The sequence below is a fragment of the Helicoverpa armigera genome, chromosome 16, assembly GCF_030705265.1.
Source record: "Helicoverpa armigera isolate CAAS_96S chromosome 16, ASM3070526v1, whole genome shotgun sequence".
Classification (NCBI taxonomy): domain Eukaryota; kingdom Metazoa; phylum Arthropoda; class Insecta; order Lepidoptera; family Noctuidae; genus Helicoverpa; species Helicoverpa armigera.
The window spans coordinates 3716305-3737596 of NC_087135.1; the positions used below are offsets into that span (position 1 = coordinate 3716305).

Sequence of the window (21292 nt, forward strand, 5' to 3'; positions counted from 1 at the left end):
GCACCTAATACTGGCCACAGATTACAGAAAACTAACGTATCCTGGAGCCATGTATACCGACTTTATATTCATCAATTCCTTTTACAATGACAAGAAGTTACAAATTGCTTCGAAATCAATTATGTCATTACGTACAAAAACGCCAACTGTCTCCATTAAGGGTAAAAAAGGCAAACCGGTTCGGTTCTCACAAGATAAAGTCTAGAATTCTAGATATTTTGAACAGTCTGTTTACTATTATATTTAATTTCAAACCTGTTTATATTATAACTAGGTACCTTGCTACAAAAAAAAACGTGTGCGTTGTTGATAGTTTTACCGACTTATAATTTAACAAGGGACCTATTTATAATTTTACTTAAAAGCGTTTTGATGTGCTTAAAAAAGAATTGTTTATTTTTATACTAGTTTACGTAAGGAAAAACGAAGACTTTAGAATTTGTAAGTGTTGCTTTTTATGCATATATCTACGTCTCCTCTAGTCTTGTCAACGCGTGGTGCAAACAAATTAAAATGTATTTTAATAGCTAGTTTATTTTTAGACTTTTTAATTAGTGTTAGAGTATCCGCACACTGCATACTAAACAGTAGGCCGACAGTTGGTTGTTTTTTTAAGAAAAGTATGAAACCACTCTAAGTTTTTAAAGCCAAATACTTCATCATTGTAATTTGCGCAATTCATCTCCATACTGATGAATGAGCCCGAAAAATCTATCGGCCGACTAAAAGTTTGCAGTGTGCGAGTTGGGCTGGTCTCTTAGGCTGGAGTTTTCAGTTCTATATGTGTATGTATGACGTCCACACATTAATGTTCCTAGCAGACTGCGAACATGATTCATGCTCGGGATGTTTACGTCCAATTGACAATATTTGCTTTGACCTTCGTACGTTTAAATCATTAGGCGTGTTTTGTTCATCATTTCTGAGGCCTTAGAATTTTTTTGCTGTCATAATTCTGAAGATTTATGTCGTTTTAAATTAACCTTGTTTTGAGAAAGAGTTTGCCTGAAACTCTATTTAAATTTTGAAACGCAAATTCTTAAAAGATTTTCAGCCGTGTCAATATGCTTGAATTGACCAGGATAAAAGGAGATTTAAGAATTACATATATACTTGGTCACGCCATCACGCGTGAACGGCTGGACCGATTAAGCTGAAAATTAGAGAAGTAGCTAAGACCAGGGAGAAGGACATAGGATAGTTTTTGTCACCGGCTATGGGAAGCATTTATCTCGGGACACGGGTGAAACCGCGGGCGGAAGCTAGATATAGGTAGTACTTACTATCTTCATAGAGCGGCGCGCTAAGTACCTCCTTCCCTTTCTCCAAAGCCTCGTTGTACTCAATAATGTCACCTTCAGATGAAGGCGTGTCTTGCATCATGTCATCAATCTCCTGGATCACCTGCATTCCAAGAAACGTTTAAGCTATAACTAAGAATTCAAGCCTAGTTTCTTGATTGGTGGTAATTGCTTCAAATGTAGGTAAATTATTTCCTGAAGAATGTAGGATTTGGTACCTGGATTCCAAGTTCTAAATGGTTCAGAAAATGTTGAAATTCTAAAGTAGTTAAAGAAATAGTTATAAGGTGGACATTATTGAAATCATACGACGTCGTCATGTTTAATTGGTGGTGACGGTCAACACGAGCCAAAAAATCGAGAAAGAACGATTTTACGCTTCAGCTACACGTACATTACAGAAATCTATAACTTATGTACCTCACAACAAGACCTATAATCGTCTATCTTACCTCATCAGCAGTCTTGACAGGGCACTCATGATCCTGGTGCAAGCCGCCCAGGATGAGCGCGTGCATATCCAGGTCTGAAGCCACGGCTTCGTCTTCCGAGCTGTGGATCTCGTCGTCAGGTGTCATTGAACTCTGGACAGGGAGACAGTTGGATGTTGAATTTTGGAAGATACAGTCTTATTACGAAGACGATAAAGATGGTTTTTGGATTGTGTTTTGGGTGAGTAACTCGCAAGGGTTTACAGGTAAATTACTTGAGTGATTCAAACAAGGAATTACATGTAAAACATATCATATTGTACTTTTGCCATTCAAATTTAATATCGCACCAGCCGCATGGTGTGAAATTCCACACGCCTGAGTTACATGAAGCAAAAACAGCGAAAACTCATCAAAAACTGGAACATCCATTGTTGTTTGATGAACATTACATTATAATGATACGCCAAAAGAGTTAATTTTCCCACGAGACAATGCATAACGTTATTCACAGAGTTTTTTGCTGGCTCATCTTATAATGTTACAAAAAAGTTGAATAAAGCAGTAGAATTTTGTGGAGTTATCTTACTTGGATTTATAAAAGTGGTTGTGCATTTAGTTATGCGGTTTTAACTTTTAGTTTATAAGAAAGATTTAATGCTGCTTAATTGCCCGTCTGAATTATTGTAAGAATGCAACAATGACCAGACGTTTTTTGTACCTGAAATCTGCGGTGTTTCATATTATAGTAGGCAAGTATGCCTGGTACTTAGTGGGTCTTTTTTGGAAGTGGAGGAAATATAAAGTGACCACAAATGTTCTTACCTTCTTTTCGTTAAGGTTCAATGTAGGGATATGCATCTTCCTGGAGAACGATTTAGTCCAGTCAATAGGAAGAATGTTCCCGAAGTTCCCAGTTATCGTCCACCACATTCTGGAAAAAAAGAACATAAATTAAGTACACTGAGTCTTAAATTATATATGATCAACTTTCTTATAAAGGAATGCGTGTATCCTTCAGGTACAAATACATAAATTGTATAATCCCTAAAAGGGGCAACGATAAACCGACGGTATATGTCGGTAAGACCACTTATTTGGAAGTACATTTAAGTTACTACAAATGCCGTGGCCCGTGATATTATCTAAAGCCATAATGATTAATGTAACTGTTCGGTTGTTCGTGCTTCGTTAGAGGATTAAAAAGGCTTTGGAAACGCGCTGGATATTCTACTGAATTAGTAATGCCTATAAACTTCAAAAGATTATACCATCTTCTACAATTAAACGATAAAACGTTATAGTCGTCAGTTCATTACTGTGTTATGGGATGGAATTCTCGTGTGAAGGTTCTGTGTCTTTGTTTATTCAAGTTTTACGAGAATAATACTCGCACACACTAATAAAGTATTAAGTCATAAGATGTCATAATGCCATTATATTCGAGACATTCTGCAGTGACACCAGAGAGTTGATAACATTTTTGCAACATTTTGATAACAGTACGAAAGTAACAAAGAAGCTGATAGAACAACTAAGTATGTCAGATGCACTTTGAACTTTAAATTGCGATAAGAAATCACTGGTGTCTTTCTACACCTTATCTAACAAAAGTCACACACTTGAATTCGTGGAGCTCCAGCTAATTCCCCGACATCCTGAGTTCCCGACGGCGACTCTGGGAAGAGCTCAATTGCGTCAGTTCCCAATTATTCGCCAACAAGGTCATTGTATCTACACCGAATCGTAGTTTTTAACCCCCGACGCAAAAACGACGGGGTGTTATAAGTTTGACGTGTCTGTGTGTGTGTGTGTGTGTGTGTGTGTGTGTGTGTGTATGTGGCATCGTAGCTCCCAAACGGATGATCCGATTGTAATGCGGTTTTTTTTGTTTAAAAGGTATGTCAGTCGGGAGTGTTCTTAGCTATGTTTGGTGGAAATCGGTTCAGGTCTTCAAGGTCATCAGCTCGTTTGCTAGATGTGATAGGAATGTTACACGCTCTCTTTACTTGCAAGTATATGTGGGATCTGAAATTTGAAACACTAATGTCTTTTGGAACCACTGAGCTGGTCTGCTGGTAGGGCACGAAGGTAGGAGACGTAACCCTGAACTGCCTTTTAGTAAACCCATCGAGTTTGGGCTCGTTGAATTTGTCTTGACGAGTTCTCTTCATGTTTCTGATTGACGAGAACCTGATGCTGGAAATGGGATGTGGCGGATGGAACCTTATTTATATGATGATGATTTATATTTTTGCTGAAAATCTAGAATGTCCAAAGGTTAATCTTTATTGTTTCTCAGTCTGTGCAATTCTCCCAGAGCCAGTTTGTCATGAGGATTGTTAAACAGCTTCCTTTGGCCGAGATCGCATATAGCGACCCCATCTTAAGATAAAATAAATAAAATGAAAGAAGAAAAAATTAAGGAGCTCCTTTAAAAAGTATGAAATAAAATTAAATTATAAATTTAAAAAAACCCCCGACCCAAAAAAAGTATGCAATAATTATGACATAAGGTTAAAAACGCTAAACCCTATAAAAAGCAAAAAATAACTTTTAACACTACGTAAACTAAATTTTGACGTGTCGGGGGACCGCTTTTTACCTTCATATATACTTACATAAATAAAATGATACCTACCTAATTACAACATTCGTTTAAAAAAAAAAACACGTATCTAAATTAATGAATAATAGCGGTCCCCCGACACGACAAAATTCAGTTTACGTAGTGTTAAAAGTTATTTTTTGCTTTTTATAGGGTTTAGCGTTTTTAACCTTATGTCATAATTATTGCATACTTTTTTTGGGTCGGGGGTTTTTTTAAATTTATAATTTAATTTTATCATTATAAGCTCTGGTTTTATGGTCCAATTTCTTTAGATGGAATCTCTCAATTGATAATCACGATTCTCTTTGATCGTTTTCATGGATAGTAAAAGCTAAAGGTTGATTGAACAATTTTTAGACTTGAAAGCTGTGCGTCTGATTGTTTTACAAACTGTAGAGGAGTTTCGCTTTTTAAATGCGATCAGTTATTTTGAGAGTAATTGAACCGCATCGAGGTTTCCGTTGGTTTAAACAATTGAAAAGAGTTGCATAAACAATGAAAAGTCTCAAAACTAAAACTGCTCGTCGAACTGTTGATAATATTTCCAATGTTGAGGATGACACTGGTATGAACACCTAGCCGCGCCCGTGACTCAGCCCGGAGGCATAAATTGGCGCTAATTTGAGATCTCGCGGCACGCTACCGCTCAATTGAGGAATGTGTCACTTTATATTACGTATAAGTACTGCATGCAGTTGATCAGAACTTGGTACGCTTGCATGACGTCCTAGTGAGTAATGGTGTTGCTTCCAAAGGCAACAAAGACATTAAGGTTATAAATTATAGACGCATCTTGCTTTATCAGAAAGGACCTATCCTCATGGTACAAACAACGAAAAGCCCGCCTAGAAATGATCCAATAACGTCAGAAAGCATCTGATCTAAAAGAACATAATGCAATCAAAACAAGTGCACATTGGAAAGCAACAATGACTATCAACACCCACTGAGCTAGTCTAATAAAAACTCTTTGAAGAACTGGATGCTATTCTCGGCTTCACACCAGATGGTCTAGCAATGAGTAGAGCACCTAAATACGAACTAGGCAACACACTATTCTTGGGGGTCTTGATAATTATTTTGAAACTATAAAGAAGCAACCTATTCGAATGAAGGAATAGTGTTGATTTTTAGTGATGTAAATCAAAAGCTAGGGAAGACAACCGAAGTTTTGTCTTGTTTGTGTCGTACGTACACGTACGAAAAGTCCACACAACCACAAGAAATTGAGGATGCATTAGAAAAACTAGGGAGATATCGGATATTTAAAATTTTACTCTATACCGTCTTGTAACTTACACATAGATGAATCTAGACGGAATGCCCGTGGGGCCTCACTTACCTACATTGTTTTCATAGTCTTATCTGTTTGACTTATTTGGTCACCTAACCTAGATCGACATCTGCTCTGTGACAAGTCTTTGTTAAGTAAATGATGTCCTCGCATTTCCATTAAAAAATATAAACTAAATAGTTATGTAAGTCTTTCTGTAACGTTATCTTGAGCAGAAAAGGTACACGTGCGTACATTAAGTTAACGGGAACATTTCTCTTTGTTTCTTACTAAGCTTTTCAATGATGTCAGCTGTTATAACATTTTTTGTTATGTCTAGCTAATATGCGGAGGCGTATTTGGTTAGAACGAGACCAAATCATGTCAACAGCATGAGGTCTGGTGCGGTCGTTAGCATTGCGTCAGACTGTCAGACCATATGGCCGCCTGTGCTGATTGAAACGACACTCATCGATGACATTTTGCATATTTATCACATCTATACCACGTGTGGCAACAACACAATCTTTTGCTTAACTTTGGAATGACATTTCCAGTTATCCAAAGAGATTACACCAATGTTTGAACGAAGACAAACATTCGTAATGTAAATATTTATTCTGTAAGTGTAATTGATGGTTCTGTAGAATGTTTCGTCTTCAGTCGTTATTGTCTCTACAGTGAAGGGATTATTCGAAACTTATTGTTTATTTACTGTCTTAAAGCCGGTAGATGGATTTAATGCATATCAAATTGCTTGTGTTACAAACAAATTGTTTTCTTGTTTTGTAAACTGCATCGCATAGTTTTTTTGTTTTGATAATATTTACTGTAAAATAACCTTAATTCGAATGTTTATGATTCCCAAGCATTGTGGCTAGTTATGATGCCAACGAGCTATAGTAAAACCACACAATATGACGACATTCTGGTTTCTATAAAAGATGAGTTACAATGTTTAACTATTTTCCCTTGTCAACTCCGTCATTCATTAAATGGTTGACAAGTCTGATGGTGTGACTCACTGCTTACTCCAGCATTGGCATACACATGTGACAATTTAGGTCTTAGAATCCGCCAAAAAAGTCTACCATGCGTGAGAGGTCGCTAAACGTGATCCAAAATGGCCGGTCCACTGGCCTGAACGGTTTCACCATACTCCTTAATATGGTAAGTACCGTTAAGCTCAGTTTACTTTTCATATTAGCAAATATGATTTGAATACGACTCGCCGTTGCATGTAGGAATTACATGCTTTGTTGACTGCGATATTATCTGCACTTTATTTAGTTGCGATGAAAAGTAACAGATATCTTAGTATTGAATTACCTACGTATTAAGTTACAAATTGATTGTCGTTCTTTGAACGAGTTGATGGGAGATTGTTATCGAGCTTTTATTCTTTTCGTATTTTTAATTTAAATTAGTTTATAATCCAGACAACACTCTCAATAAACAATTATAATTTAAATAAGTATGTAGTAGAACATTACAGATGAGGTCTATTAAGGTCTAATTACAAACGACTGCCAAACCAAGGGAATCATAAACGGATCATAAAGCTAGCTATATCAAGCGTGTTATAACAATTAAATTGTTCACAGCTATTACATTCTCACGTCACTCTCACAAGGACGTTTCAATTCAATTTAATTGGTTACATAAGGTACAAAAAATTGTTCAATGACCCGAAGAAATATACGTTTATCAATTCGCATCAGTGGAAATGTAAAATCTAGACTAGTCATGTCAATGATATAGCAATATTTTACGGTAGTTCTTTATTGTTTTATTAGAAGTCATTTGGAAGGAATTGGAGAAACTGATATGTCATTGGGAATCGGGGCTCTCAATTTGCATCATTTTATTCATGAATAAATTGAACATTATGATGTCTGTGTGTCGAGTCGTCGCTGTCGATGACGTTATCGTTTGAGTATCAGATTTCTCTTTATAATTCATATTTAAATTGGAAATTTTTACTTGATTTGGCTGGTCCTGGTATGTGTCATACATGACAAAAGGCGTTATATTGTCTCTATATTCCTACGTATGCAAACACTTACAAGAACTTAACACAATATTCTTTACGTAGGTTCAAATATAGCATGGTTGGCCTTATAGAACAAGTATTTAATTACTAAAAAGCTTATCCAGCCAGTAATCGTGGCGTAGGCTGAATTAAACATGACCTCACATCCTTATAAGGCTAGCTTAGGTAAGGCAGTAAAAAATGGCGCCCATAGTCATTTCTGATGTGAAAAAAACAACAATAGACGAAACAGAAACTGCGCTTTAAAAATAAAATGTGCAAGGTAACAGTAAAGTTATACAACTGTATTTAGTTGATTAAAGTATTAGAAATGTTATAATGATCGTGTGAAGTGGTTTACTATGTTCCGGATTATGGGCACCTAACGGATCACATTGAATGATTTGAGATGGTGAAAGAATTTTGAGATGATTAAGCTATTAGGTAGGTACTTGTATAGATGCGGAGAAAATAATGTCTCGTTATAACGTGAGGTTCAAATTAGGACTTGTAGATAAAAAACATGATATACCTACACCAGTTGAAATACATATGTGTATAATCAGTTAGATGGATGGACATGTGAACCAATGTGCAGTTTATTAATAAATATTTCCTCCTTCCTTATTTAATGTGACACATAGAAAGTCCTGGTTCCTACGTAACAACCATAACAAAGCAGTCCATTGAGGAAAAACATGAACTATATCGCTCGAATGGAAACAATAATAAGGCAATTTCAACATTTTAGACGTCTAGGTATTCCAGCTGGACATACATGTGTCAATTTTGAATTTCTGTATTAAGTATCTTAGTATCTGCAGACAAGAATAATTTTCGAGGAAGGTGAAGCCCTTCAAAGTCAATCACCCGATTAATAACTGTAGGGTAATATTATTTTAATATCGATTTCTCAGAATCGGCTTTCTTATTTTACACTCCAATCGAGCGTGCATCGATGATTATGGTGTGTTGCGTACGCACTGGTGACTACGAGTGTCCGGGAGACACCGAGGCAGAACTTAATTTAAAATTATTTTTTAAACATCATATAGCTGCACATTTCTTTGAACAATTCCTCACTTACTTACATGAAATGAAAGTAGGTAAAACTTGATGAATTATTGCCAATCATTCGGTGAAATGCTGTATCAGAATTACAGTTCCCGTTTTCAACAATTTATTGAACTGGTACAAACACACAAGTATTTGCTTATTCCGGTAAAAAAACACTAAGTTTCATGTCATGCACTGCATTGTATTCTTCGTAAATCAGCAAATATTTCCGAATATATTTAACTTCCGTAACGTGTGGAATCCGCACAGGTCTGACGCGACGGGCATATGAAACTCACAACACTATAACACTTATTCAAGGCTGCCATATAACGAAAATAAAAGAAAATGGCTCCCCGACTATCTCCTACACTTGTACCTACATTAATATTGTATGTCTGCCATATCATTTGCATACATAAACGAAGCAGTGAAGGTGATTATGTCGACTGAATCAATAATAACATCTTGTTGTGGGCTTCTTACACATCAGCTGATGTCATGTATTTTTAGAAGCCTTTGGATATGAGCTAATTATAGACGATGTATATTTAGAAACAGAAGTACCTAGTAATTTTTATCGTTCACCTGCGTACCTATCCATCCCAATTTATACTTATGAATTTAGAACGGCGTTCAGCTTTGTCCCAACTTCTTCTAAATAGAATCCTTTTTATACTCCCAAAATCGAAAATTCAGGTCCAAACAGAAACAGGAAAGTAGCGTAACAAAAAATATTCCAGGCTGTGTTTGATCGCTCGCAGCTAAGTTTCATTGGTTCTCAGAAATCCTGCGCGACTGGATTTTAGTCCAAGATTCCTTGTCTGACCGATTATGGGCAGGCGGCTAACACAGAGGTGGTCACGTATAACCTTACTTTTATATTTTTGTGGTAGCTTTGATTTTGAATGAGTATATGGCTATATCATGCGTTTAGTAGTAGTGATTACTACCTTGCTGTCAGATTAATCATTATTATTGTATTTAATAGTATAGTAATAGGTATATTGTAATTTATCAGAATTCAATTTCAAACTTTGCTCTACAAGTCTACATCAATAACATTGTGACTGTGTTAAAATGGCATTCGCAGTCATCCGGGGAGAGATAAGAAAGAATGAGGTTAAGTTCACATATCTATTCTACATAGCGCATGATATTTTTATCGTGAGCGAGTCATAGGTCACATACATACACTCATTTGGAAAAAAATATATTGGATTTGTGTCAAAAAATGTGCATATTGTTGTGGAATAACGTACCTATTACGCATTTACCTACATAATAAAGTATGATCACCCATGCTTGAGTATTGTATAGAAGAGAATCGTGAATGTATCAACATAGCATAAAAACATATTTTTCTCATCAAGAAACATCCCTACTTTCCTATGCTTTGTGAAGCGACCTACTTCGATTCAAAAGAAAATGACTCGGAGTTTCTGATTGGATGACTGATTGACATTGAGGGCTGGTCGATCAAGAAGGCCTTGTGCAAGCTCCCAGTAATTGTGATGCGTCGAATACCGATCTCGGAACGGAACACTCATTATAGAAACTTTCTTCAATCATCATTATAAAAATTGTTAGTAAACAAACTTACCGTTTATTGATGAACAATCGACAATAAATAGCTGAGAATTGTATGGTTTAGTCGAGGTTTTTTATTGTACTCCCACGTAACATAAAATTCCCAATGCAGGTAGCATCTTATTTGGATAGGTTTAGCGTTTCTCTTTCAACAGCGCTGTTGACATTCTGAGTAATGAATAACCTATTGTCAACACAAGTTTCCCTAAGGGCAATGTTTCATTATTAAATACCTTCCTGCCCTTTAGTAATGTCGCAACCTTTGGCTTTTTCTAATGAATTTATAAACTGTATTGTATTTTGAGAATGGTAACGAAATCAATATTTCCAGTTGATATATGCATCACCTGTTTCAAACTACTCGTATTTTAACAACATTTTAAGAATGTCTCTGTTGAATTGAATTTGATCCGGACGTCATTCCGTGAGTGATTTAAGCACTTAAAGTTTCAAGTTACAAAAAGCAATTCCACGAAAATGAGTAGCAGGTAGGCACACGGATATTTTTGACATTTTTAGAATCACAACAAAGAAATGAGGGCTCTTCTATTCAAAGTTCAAAAACAAAAGACTGTACCATCTCGCGTGTCTCATATCACGTTACCTAAATATTTATTTATTTATTTATTATTTTTATCTAAATATAAGGCTCATAGACGGGCTTGAAGAGTTTATGACAAATTACTGTAATTCATTGCTGGTCGTAGACGTCAGGCCGACGGCTCTACTCTTCAATTATACAATTAATTGTCAATGGGAGAGCGTTAATCTTATTGCATTTAACTCCTAATTGAAGGGGCGTTATAAACAGCTTCGTAATCTGGAATCGCAGTAACACTAAGTACATACAGTGTTCAGGCTATATAAAGTGCTTTCCTCTTCTTGAGTGACTAAACAACAAAGTTATTATAGAAATATATCGAACGTATAAAATTAAGAACTGTTGCTAGAAATCTCCGCAGAACCGACTACTTTGGGTTCTCTCTAAAATCTTCAAGACATCGACATAAACAGGCAAAAGCAAAACCGCAACAGCCTATTGTAAAGTTGCACGGCGAAGGCTACACACCGAATATGGAGTACGATGCGATATTGATCCGTCCCGACCGCAGCCCGTTCACCCCACTAACCCCGACCGATGGGCGCCGAACAGGGTTGCCATTTGTGATAAATCGTTGCTGCAGTTTTAGTTAGGTCACTGGTTTCATTGTTGTGGGGTTTTAGTTGGTATCTGCTTTCTATTCCATTGCATGTTTGATGTTTGTTTGGATGAGTTTCAAATCTGGCTTTTTACAAGTAAAATTTTTAAACTTAAGAATACAACGGAATCTGTTAATAGTAAGGTTAACGAACTTTCCTACACGATATAAACACAATTCCGTTGGCATGTCGCAATAGAACTGCTTAGTTATGGTTGATTTCCAGAAGCTGCTCAATCAAAGTGGGCTCCTAAGTAGATTACGATCAATACGGAGTAAAGCACCAATGGCTGGAAAGGCGAAGTAGGGCAACATGTTCCGACGAACAATTCCATGAAGACGAAAAAAAATAAAACAAAAGGTAATCACAACAGACAAAAGCACTACGGTACAAGAACAAGTGAATTTTGATGAAGACCCGCCTTGTTTTACGACTCAAGTCGGATATGATATCTCAGGTTTTATTGTGTTGTGTTTGGGTCAAGTATACAGCTATGTAAGGTAACATATCCCAAGGTATGCGCTTGACCCAACCGTAGTATTATTTCATTACTTAACATTGTAAAATCATAGTGGCTTTGATGACTATTAAAGTTATTTAATAATGAAATAAACGATAATTTTGCAGTTACGACGTAATCCGGTCACTAGTTTTATAGAGATTATTCTTAATAACGTGCCATCGACAATCAACAGCGAGATACTTATCTAATCACCATGTTTTTATCACAACTCTTAAAAATAGTTTAGAAATAACAGTTCGCACTTTACGATATTAATTTGGCAGTCAGGCATGCACTTTTGTAACTTTGTAAAATGGTGTCAACGTAATAAAAAACCGAGTGGCATAATGGCGTCCCTCCCGAGACGCCATTTAAATTTAGAACTTTATATAAGTACCTCCACACGTCCACGAGAATATTTTTTAATTTTGCTTGGCGATGTCACTAACCGAGAAGTGTGAATGGGGCCGACGCGAATAGAATCTCCCTGTAGGCATGCAATCTTAATATCAGCAGATGATATTAAAATTCCAATATTTCTTTCTACAATATTACTAAGAAGTAGCGAATAAACTTCTTCAAATTGTGTTGATCTAGTTATTTTAGCAATAAAATTCGGAACGTGCATCTTTGTAAACGTCATTTTGAAAGCTATAAAAACGTACCTTGTACTAGAAAGCAAGACATCGAAGTAATAATTTACAGTTCACTATCTGGTAAGTCAGTGTATTGATTCCCAAAATAGAATGTTTACTTTTTTTTTGTGGAAAGCAGGTGTGAGGTTCTGTGGATCCGGGGAGCAGGTAGTGGCCAGACTAACCTTATTGCCCACTTCCTTCATAAAAAAAAAGTTTAAAAATAAGTCGGAGGCGTAACCTTAATGGCTAGGTGTTAAAGTCACGGACGAAAAATATATGGGTTCGATTTTTAATTTTAGAAGAGTAACGTTAGTTACAAAAATATTTAAGAAGTGCTTTATTAAGCGTGTTTTCAGAGTAACAGTTTTTTTGTTCATGTTGCATTATTTATAAGGAAGCGTTAATTTAAGTTTCTTAGTTGAATAGAAGTCTTAACGTGATTAATGATCATGATACGAGAGCTCTTTAGGTTTATTTTAAAGAAATTTAGAGGCGTATATAAGATGATTTAATTGGATGATGCAGTGAAAATATCTCTACAAACACTGGCTGGAGATTCATCGATATGGGTTATACTTTAGAAAGGTAATTTAATCTTCTAATAAATCACATGGGTACCTACTGGTAACACGACGTGTTTGTTTTGTTAAAAGGTATTTAAAAACATTTTAAGCTTTCTGTGACTGAGCCAGAAAGTTAGGTAGACAGTCTCGATACTGTCTAGTAATTAGTATGCTCGTCCGTACGAATAGAAAGTAAGAGTGTCGGTAAGTTGGAAGCAGTTAGCGTGGGCACATCAACTTGTCCACTTAAAGAGACAAGAGTAACGCATTAGCATATGGCCTTTGGTGCCTTACAAATCGACCATCACGATATATAGCCATCAAGTTTACTTACGTTGGGTAATGTTCGAGTTGACAGAATAACGGTGGCTTTCATACGCGCCATGACAAATGCGTAAGAGCACTTTTGAACTGGTTTTCTTCGATTCTGAGGAAGACGACGATTTCTAGACAATTGCTAGAAGCTCAATTGTTTTGTTTGCACAACTGTTAGGTCCAAAGATACGGTAGTCATCTATGTTCACGCATAGTACCTAAGCTACTTATGCTCAAGCATTATTGTCTTTCATTTTCTTGATTCATTATGTTTAGTACATATTTTAGAACTTCTCGAATATTCCATTTGTAAAGACACAATGCAATATCCCTTTCTTGACAATGGAAGCGTCTATGTTAAACGATAGAACAAACAGTCAGTGTTGCGTCCATGCTTAAACCCGAAATGGGCGACGCGACGCAACGATGGAATGTGTTAAGACCACAATGAAGAATCTTCAACTGCATATTTGACCTTTAGTATGAACGATGGGAGTTCTTGGCACGGGTTTAACAAACAATATGCAGCTTATATGTCCTTGGCTTTGTTTATACATATTCCTTACAGCCTAGATTGACAAATAACTCAAATACATCACTCTTCAACTCCTACGCAAGGTCATACTGTGTACACAAATCTATGCAAGATTTATACTTAACGACTCAGCTGTAGGTCAAACGGCTATTAAATGTACGTAACGGATGTTGTACAAATATTTAGTATGATTTTAGTATCTACAAAATAATTCAAGTTTTGGTATCGAAGGCTTCAATGTTCCGATGAGATCACTTGACAAACTAGAAGCGCAATATAAACCCCACTTAATATCGGCAAATCAATAAGAAACAACAGGCGTGACTCAGTTTATCCATTGGGATATCGATAGCCATTCCACCCCAAATTAGCTCTGCCCACTTAGTACACACGCAAAATGTATAGGTACTTAGTGTAATTAACCCCCTTTTCCAGCCTCGGTTCTGACGCACCCACGCACTAGGTATTTCAGGTAAACCTAGTGAATTTTTTCTCCTCTTTTCTGTTCATGTCAAAGCGCAGTTATTGTTTCTGTTATCTATGTCGAAGAAGGACAATCCCTAGTTACGTAAGTGGCCTGATTTGTATAATTATGTAGGTCGCCGACACGACGCCGCGCAATATGGATGGGTCCGCGTAGAAGATGGCTATTAAGTGCAACGTCGCCTTTATTGGTCCTAAATACGCTGGATGAATATTACAAAGCACAGTTCAGAATTTCTGATTTAGTAAGTTCTGGTATTCATTGTTTATTAGAATGGTGTCATATTGCCTTATCGTTCATGACTTGACTCCACTAAGGGAAATTGTCGCTATTATGTTAATCGCATGCAGTGCATTTGCCAAGTATTACAGTACCTAACTACTTATTTCATGTCAAACCAAAATGTACCTTTCAGTTCTTGTAACAAAAGCTACAGTTTCTTGTAAAGCGCTTTCATTTCCAGGTATGAAACCAGAACGATTCACAACATTTGCATGTGTTTCTGCGCTAGAAATATGTTTTCATAAGGTTTCTATTCGCATTGCAATTAGGTAGATGTTTCCTAGTTCAGTTTACTTTGCAAACTAATTTTAAATACTTGAAAGTTAAGGCGAGGTTACCTAAGAGGCAGACTAGATAAACCTTCACATAGATACCTATAAGTACTAGGCACTTATAGATATTACTTTAAAGTTGATGTGCTTGTACAATGTGAGTGAGTTTCAAAGAAGATTAAGATCTAAAATAGTCAAACTGAGGTTAAATGAATCCAAATTCTACGTGAATAGGTACCTGATTTACCTATCTAAGAATTTTCTTTACATCACGGGCGAAAGCGTATCTTCGGAGGAGGCCTACTTTCAACAGTGGACAGCACCAGCCTGACATGATGATGATTATAATCTGTGTTATTTACACCGTTTATTTTAAGTGAGCTCTCTGGAACCCTGGGGCATTCAAATCCATAAACAATATCAATATGTAATAAAACCTTTAATAATGTCTAACAGCGAATGAATTACCTTGATTAAAGCGAGGCACATAAACAAAATGGGGTCGATGCTTCTGAAGGTTAGTACCTACAGTATCTACGCCTGTAAGTGCTCGTAAACTAGGTACTGAAAATGTTATTGTCAACATCATTACCTACTTTGTTGCCACAGTTTCCTAAACATTAAAACAGACAGTCATAAATTACAAAATGAATTTGAAAGCTGAATACGCCAAGACTGACAATCTCAAAGTCGTATTTTACTAAAGGAAACCAGCGAAGCTTTGCAATTCCCATAGCAATGTCAATTTTGCTGAACAATGCATTGACATAACTTAGAGCTTCGTTTATGCTGAGTAAAATAAAAACTTCTTTACTATAAATCAGCTTAGGAAGATATGAAGTTTTATTGAGAGGTTAACTACTTTTTGTTTGACACAAAAATGTACTTTCATGTATTTTCTAAAAAGCACAGTTACAAAGTTCAATCGGTTCAACAAGCACCAAATAAACAAAATCACTTGTAGCTTTGTTTATAATGAGGTTGCAGTGTATCAATGGTCTATTGATTGACATTCATAGTTGCGTCAAGTCGGTGGAACATCGATCGTGCATTTAAATATGCGTGCGTGTGCGCAGCGCTTGCTTTTATCTGCTGTATGGACGCGATATCGAGTGTGTAGGAGTACCGCCCTTGGCGCGCCTCATATTTGTTATTCATTAGTGAACATTTTGAAATCTTATCTATAAACATTCACTAACAAATTGCTTGTTTACTTTTAAGACACGTACCTTAATCCTACTGAAGTCTCTTCTTTTGGTTAGTGTTTTTCGTACAATCGTTAAACTTTATTAGGGGAATCTATCAATTTGTGTTTTGTTCATTTTTTGTAACCCGTCGTTTCTCTATCGTTTAGTAACTTTGTTAGTTTAGCTTCCGAGTTTCCGTAAACGAAAATCCACTTGATAACTTATAAAACCCGTTTAAATGTTTAATGCATAAAGTCACGTCAAACACAATGAAACTAGAATTATTTATTTGCTTTAAAATTGCAGTATTCATTAACATTATGTCGTTTTAGCAAGAGATATCGTTATCGCTAAGCGAACAAAGGAAATGGAACTAGAAATGCAATGGCTTTTATCGCTAAGGTGATGGGAGCAACAACCTCTCGTTATTCTTTATCTAATTGTCAGAAAAAGTAATTGGAAGTTTATGCAGAAATATGTAAAATGATACGCGTGGGAATTATTTCAGTATTGCGTAATCAGAATGCATAATAGTTAGCCTAGGTAGGTATGTTACCTACCGACCTTTCGCTATTTTTGCTTGTTTGTGATTATACAAAAATCTTTCTATTTTATTCTATGAATAGCAATTTATTAATCTTTGTTTTACTCTCTCTATTGTTTAGGTACTATATAATCCTCCACGTGTTGACTGACGTGACGAACATCTATCAAATACCCGCCACGCCGAGGCAGATTTATCGACCAAAACGAAAGTTGTTTAAAGACACATTCATAATAAAACTATGTTGGATCTAGCGTTTGTATCGCACAATGTCACGAACACTAAGCGATTTAAGGTCTTGCTTGACTTCTCCAAAAACAATTTCGTTTTGGCTTATTTTTGTATTTCTTCTCGTTTTCAGTTCGAAAGTATCACAATTCCAGATTTAAAACCCTTCTGCCTGTATCGTTCTATATCTGGTTCAATATGGGCAAAAAACAATAGACCGGTACTCCACCGGAGCACGTATTGTCTAGAAGGCTCAGATCTCTACAAACCAGGGCTATGAAAAGGCTAAAAATATTTTGAAAGATTTCTGCTTCAAGCACATTGCACAACTCTTGACTTTACTTTTATGCAAGGTACTCTAGTAATTCTCGCAACTCAGAGGCATCCGTATAAAAACTATAAACATCATCATGTTATTTACTGATATGTTAACTACTTCATTGGAAACGAACTTAAATTAGCTGAAATGTACGATACAGGCGAATGTCTGGCATACTGATTATTTTCCTGCGTTTGATCTGATCATTCTGAAATTGCAGATCTATTTTGGAATCGTATTGGCTTCATGATAAACAATTACCAATTAGGATTTCCTGTACGTTAATGTTCCGTTTGTAATCTTTCTTTGGTCTTGTAAACTTGTAACTGATCTAATAGACAGAATAATCATGTCTACTGTCGGAAAATTTATCTTGTTTGTTTTGTGATCTACTACTACGTAGATCGATTTAAATTCTATCATAAAACAAATCAATTCACATTCTAGAATGCTATCGCAAAAGCATTGTAGTAAGTATAGTATGAAGTCATGTGAGCTCCAATCAGTGCGTAGGTACCTATGACGGCAGACTAGAGCACTTCAGAGGCTTCACCAACGCATGTGATAAGTACCAGGTTTAGTTGCAGTGTTTCATTGGCTACACGCTACTACTCAATGGGATTTATTATTATGTATTACATCAGCGTAGACAATGCTGTCCTAGATTTGTGATCCCTAAAGGCGCATTAAATTGAACTATTACAATGAACGGAGAAAAGTGATGGTCCTATTACGCAAGAATATCATCGTCAATCAAACCACTATTACCATTATAAAATAGTCATTAGTGAAGACGTACGATGAGTTGGCCCCCCGCTCCACAATATAAGACGTCCATTTCAAACCAGAAATGTCCGCTGACGCAACAAAATGATTATGTTTTTTTTTTATATATATAAATCGTATTTCATATTTCCTTCTGATGTGTGGATGTGGAAGACGGGAGGAAATTACAACACCTGACCGACAATATTTCATTCAGGTGACTAAGATTACGCCATTTGCTTTCTTCAAAAATATGAATTGCGTTGTTCACACGTGTTGTATAAATAAATTGTTCCTGACCTTATCGTACAAGTTACATAAATATTCTGCTCCGTTTCCAACAATATTGCAAGTGTTGCAATTAATATAAATGCGTTTGTAGTTAATAAAGTATATAGGTATCGTAGCTAGGTAACACCTAACTGTTTTATCTTGATTTCTTGAACGTAATGGTCGGTATATGGGTAGTGTTAGCGCCAGGATTCGCGCCGGTCAAACCGGTCGTCGTCCGCCGTCGGAGAATGTACTACAATCCAGTTCGAGCGACTCGACCTGACTTTCTTTAGCTCCTAATACAGCTAACTTTAAATCTTAACCTTTTGAACACCTTAAGTGCTCAATTTGTCGGGAACGTCAACCGCTAACATGTTGTAAGCACGAAAATATCCTCGGTCGTCGTGAGGTATTCAAATTATGTATCCAATGGAACTGCGGCGGATATAATAGTCACAACGTTCGTCGACGTAGGAAATTCGTTACTATAAATGTAAACTCAAAAAGTGGCTCCTCGTGTTCAGAAGCTATATTGAATTTAGGACATTTTTGCTGTTTTGGTTATTACAGTGCTGTGCTGTGTCATGCTAGTTCTAGTTCTAGTAGCAACTTATTTGAAGGATATTCACAATTAATACGATGCCACATGGTTGGAATATAAAATAGGTGTCCTGTTTTTTTCATTATACCTACTTCATATTATTCCTTTATTATGATTTAATGTGCACGTCAATTAAAAATAGCGTGTACTGACATTGGTATTGATCGCGCCGCAAGGAAATTCCAGACTATTTCAGGGAAGACGTGATTAGCGTGGCCAGTTTTAGTGCGGCAAGCTTGCTGCTATGTCAAAATGTGGTTTTATTTTACACACAACTACCAGTACCTACACTATAATTAGAAAATGTACCTTGTAAGTACATGACGCCATTCTGATTTATCCTCAACTAGGTACCTCAAAGCCGTGTGTGCGACAGGAACGCATGGCAGTGTCCTGCTGTCTCAAAAGCACCTTTATCTTTACAACTCATAAGAGGAGATGAACTCTCGAGTACTTTGGGTCTCAAGAGTAAAAGGGACAGGCAACTATGCGTGACCGTTCTTACAAGCCGAGGATGAAGCGGACTGTCGCGATACATAAATCGATAGGCGTTTCAAATCGTACCCTATGTCATGGATGGAATAAGTTACACTTGGAGTTTAACAGCTGTGCTATAAATCATGCGTCTTTGAAGATTGTATTGAAGTCTTTGTGCGTATCTATAACCTGTATAATAGGTAGAGAGTGTATTCGTATGTCTGGTTAGGAGCATGCGTATAACGCGGGTCTCAAGGAGAGCGGATGGAAGCGAGGTGGGGGAGTTTGAAGAGGTCCGGATGGAACGACGACAGGGCCCGTCCTTGAAAGAGCTTGTTTTGGCAAGGTTACGTGTCTCGTCTCGGGTGTATCGCATCGTCACAGTTTATTCTTATTATGCCGTCTATGTCAAGATATTAGTAAATAAAATTGATACGCCAAATGTATTGATGTAAGCTGATGCTTGCGATTTAATTGCTCCTGAAATCCGTACTTATTCAGAATTCCAATTTTTATTGCGCTGCTAATAATTCCCCAAACTGATTACTCACTGGTATGACCGGTAATGAGTTACAGTTTAGTCATACACGGAGTCATACAAACAATCCAGGACCGGATGACGTGAATCTCGCGAAAATAATCTTAAGGCGAGGGCTGTATTTATAAACATCGTTCAATAGTGTGAAGTAATCCACCGCAATGGAAAAGAACCATTCCGAATTGAAGGGATCTTAAAAACACACCCGGTGTATAAACAATTTTTATTGGTATTCGTGCACGAGAAGCACTTTTGTTAAAACTTCAGAAAGTATTTTAGTTTTTTGTTCTTAAGGTGTTATGTGGTAGGTACCTTTATTATTTATCTGGCGAGGGAAGACTTAGTCATTTTGTATAACTTACTGTGGCTAACCCATCGTGATTATTCGTGATGCCAGGTTGTTATAACAGTATTATTGCCATAATGCAACGGTTTATTGGGACCGGTATAATGGGAATTGTGCGAAAAACTACCGTGTGGGCTGCATCTTAGTAATCATCATCAATCAATTTTCTACATGGACTCATCGTCCCATTATCGAAGAGAAAACAGATAACTTTCATAATGCAATTTTAATCACCGAAAAGTTATTTTCATTAAAATACCTTTATTTAGTTAAAGCGTTTTCTGATTTAGGTTATAGAAATATCGAAATAGTTTCCTTGTTTCCCTCATGATTGCTCAAGTCTTCAAACATGTGCTGATAAATATTTATACAAAATGCAGGTAGGCAAAATTTCTACTCGAATACTACGTGAGATCACCTCAAAACAACAACGTGGGCCGTGTGAGTGTGAGCAGACAGTAGTATAATCTATTTTAAATTGATGGAAGGTCAGCGTATTGAAATGAACACCGGTACCGTCGTGCATATTGTGTTAAATTAGAGACGACCGCGTTGCAGTGAATACGACGCTGACGCCTAAAATATTGAGCTAATAATTCAAGAAAGACTTTGTGACAGTTACAAAATAAGTATATTGAACCATGGGACAGGTCTTATGAAATATGAAAAGGTATCTCCTGCTCATTAGATATGGATTTAAGATGACATTGCTTTTGATCAAGAAAATTAATTGGAAAGGGAGCACATGGCTTGAAGGCAAGAAAGTTGGTGTCAGTAAGACCTCCACTTCAGCACTTGTATCGATTATATAAATAGCCGAACGGCAATCAAATCTGCACGAAACAGCCATATTGTGAGGTGTTGTATTGCGTTGGCGCATTCAAGGAAACTGCGACATATGGCCTGGGATGCGTCATACGGCGAAACTC

General features: G+C 36.6%; 1 protein-coding gene across 1 annotated transcript in view; it reads right to left on the reverse strand.

Moving 5' to 3' along the window:
- The window catches only part of LOC110384525 (fasciculation and elongation protein zeta-2), a 37760-nt gene that overhangs the window by 8907 nt on the left and 7561 nt on the right, over positions 1-21292 (reverse strand). Inside the window, exons 2-4 of the mRNA XM_049844597.2 lie at positions 2558-2666; positions 1754-1885; positions 1284-1404 (exon numbers count right to left, since the gene is read on the reverse strand). Of these exons, the coding sequence (XP_049700554.1) occupies positions 1284-1404; positions 1754-1885; positions 2558-2666 (362 nt within the window). The remainder of the gene's footprint in view (positions 1-1283; positions 1405-1753; positions 1886-2557; positions 2667-21292) is intronic.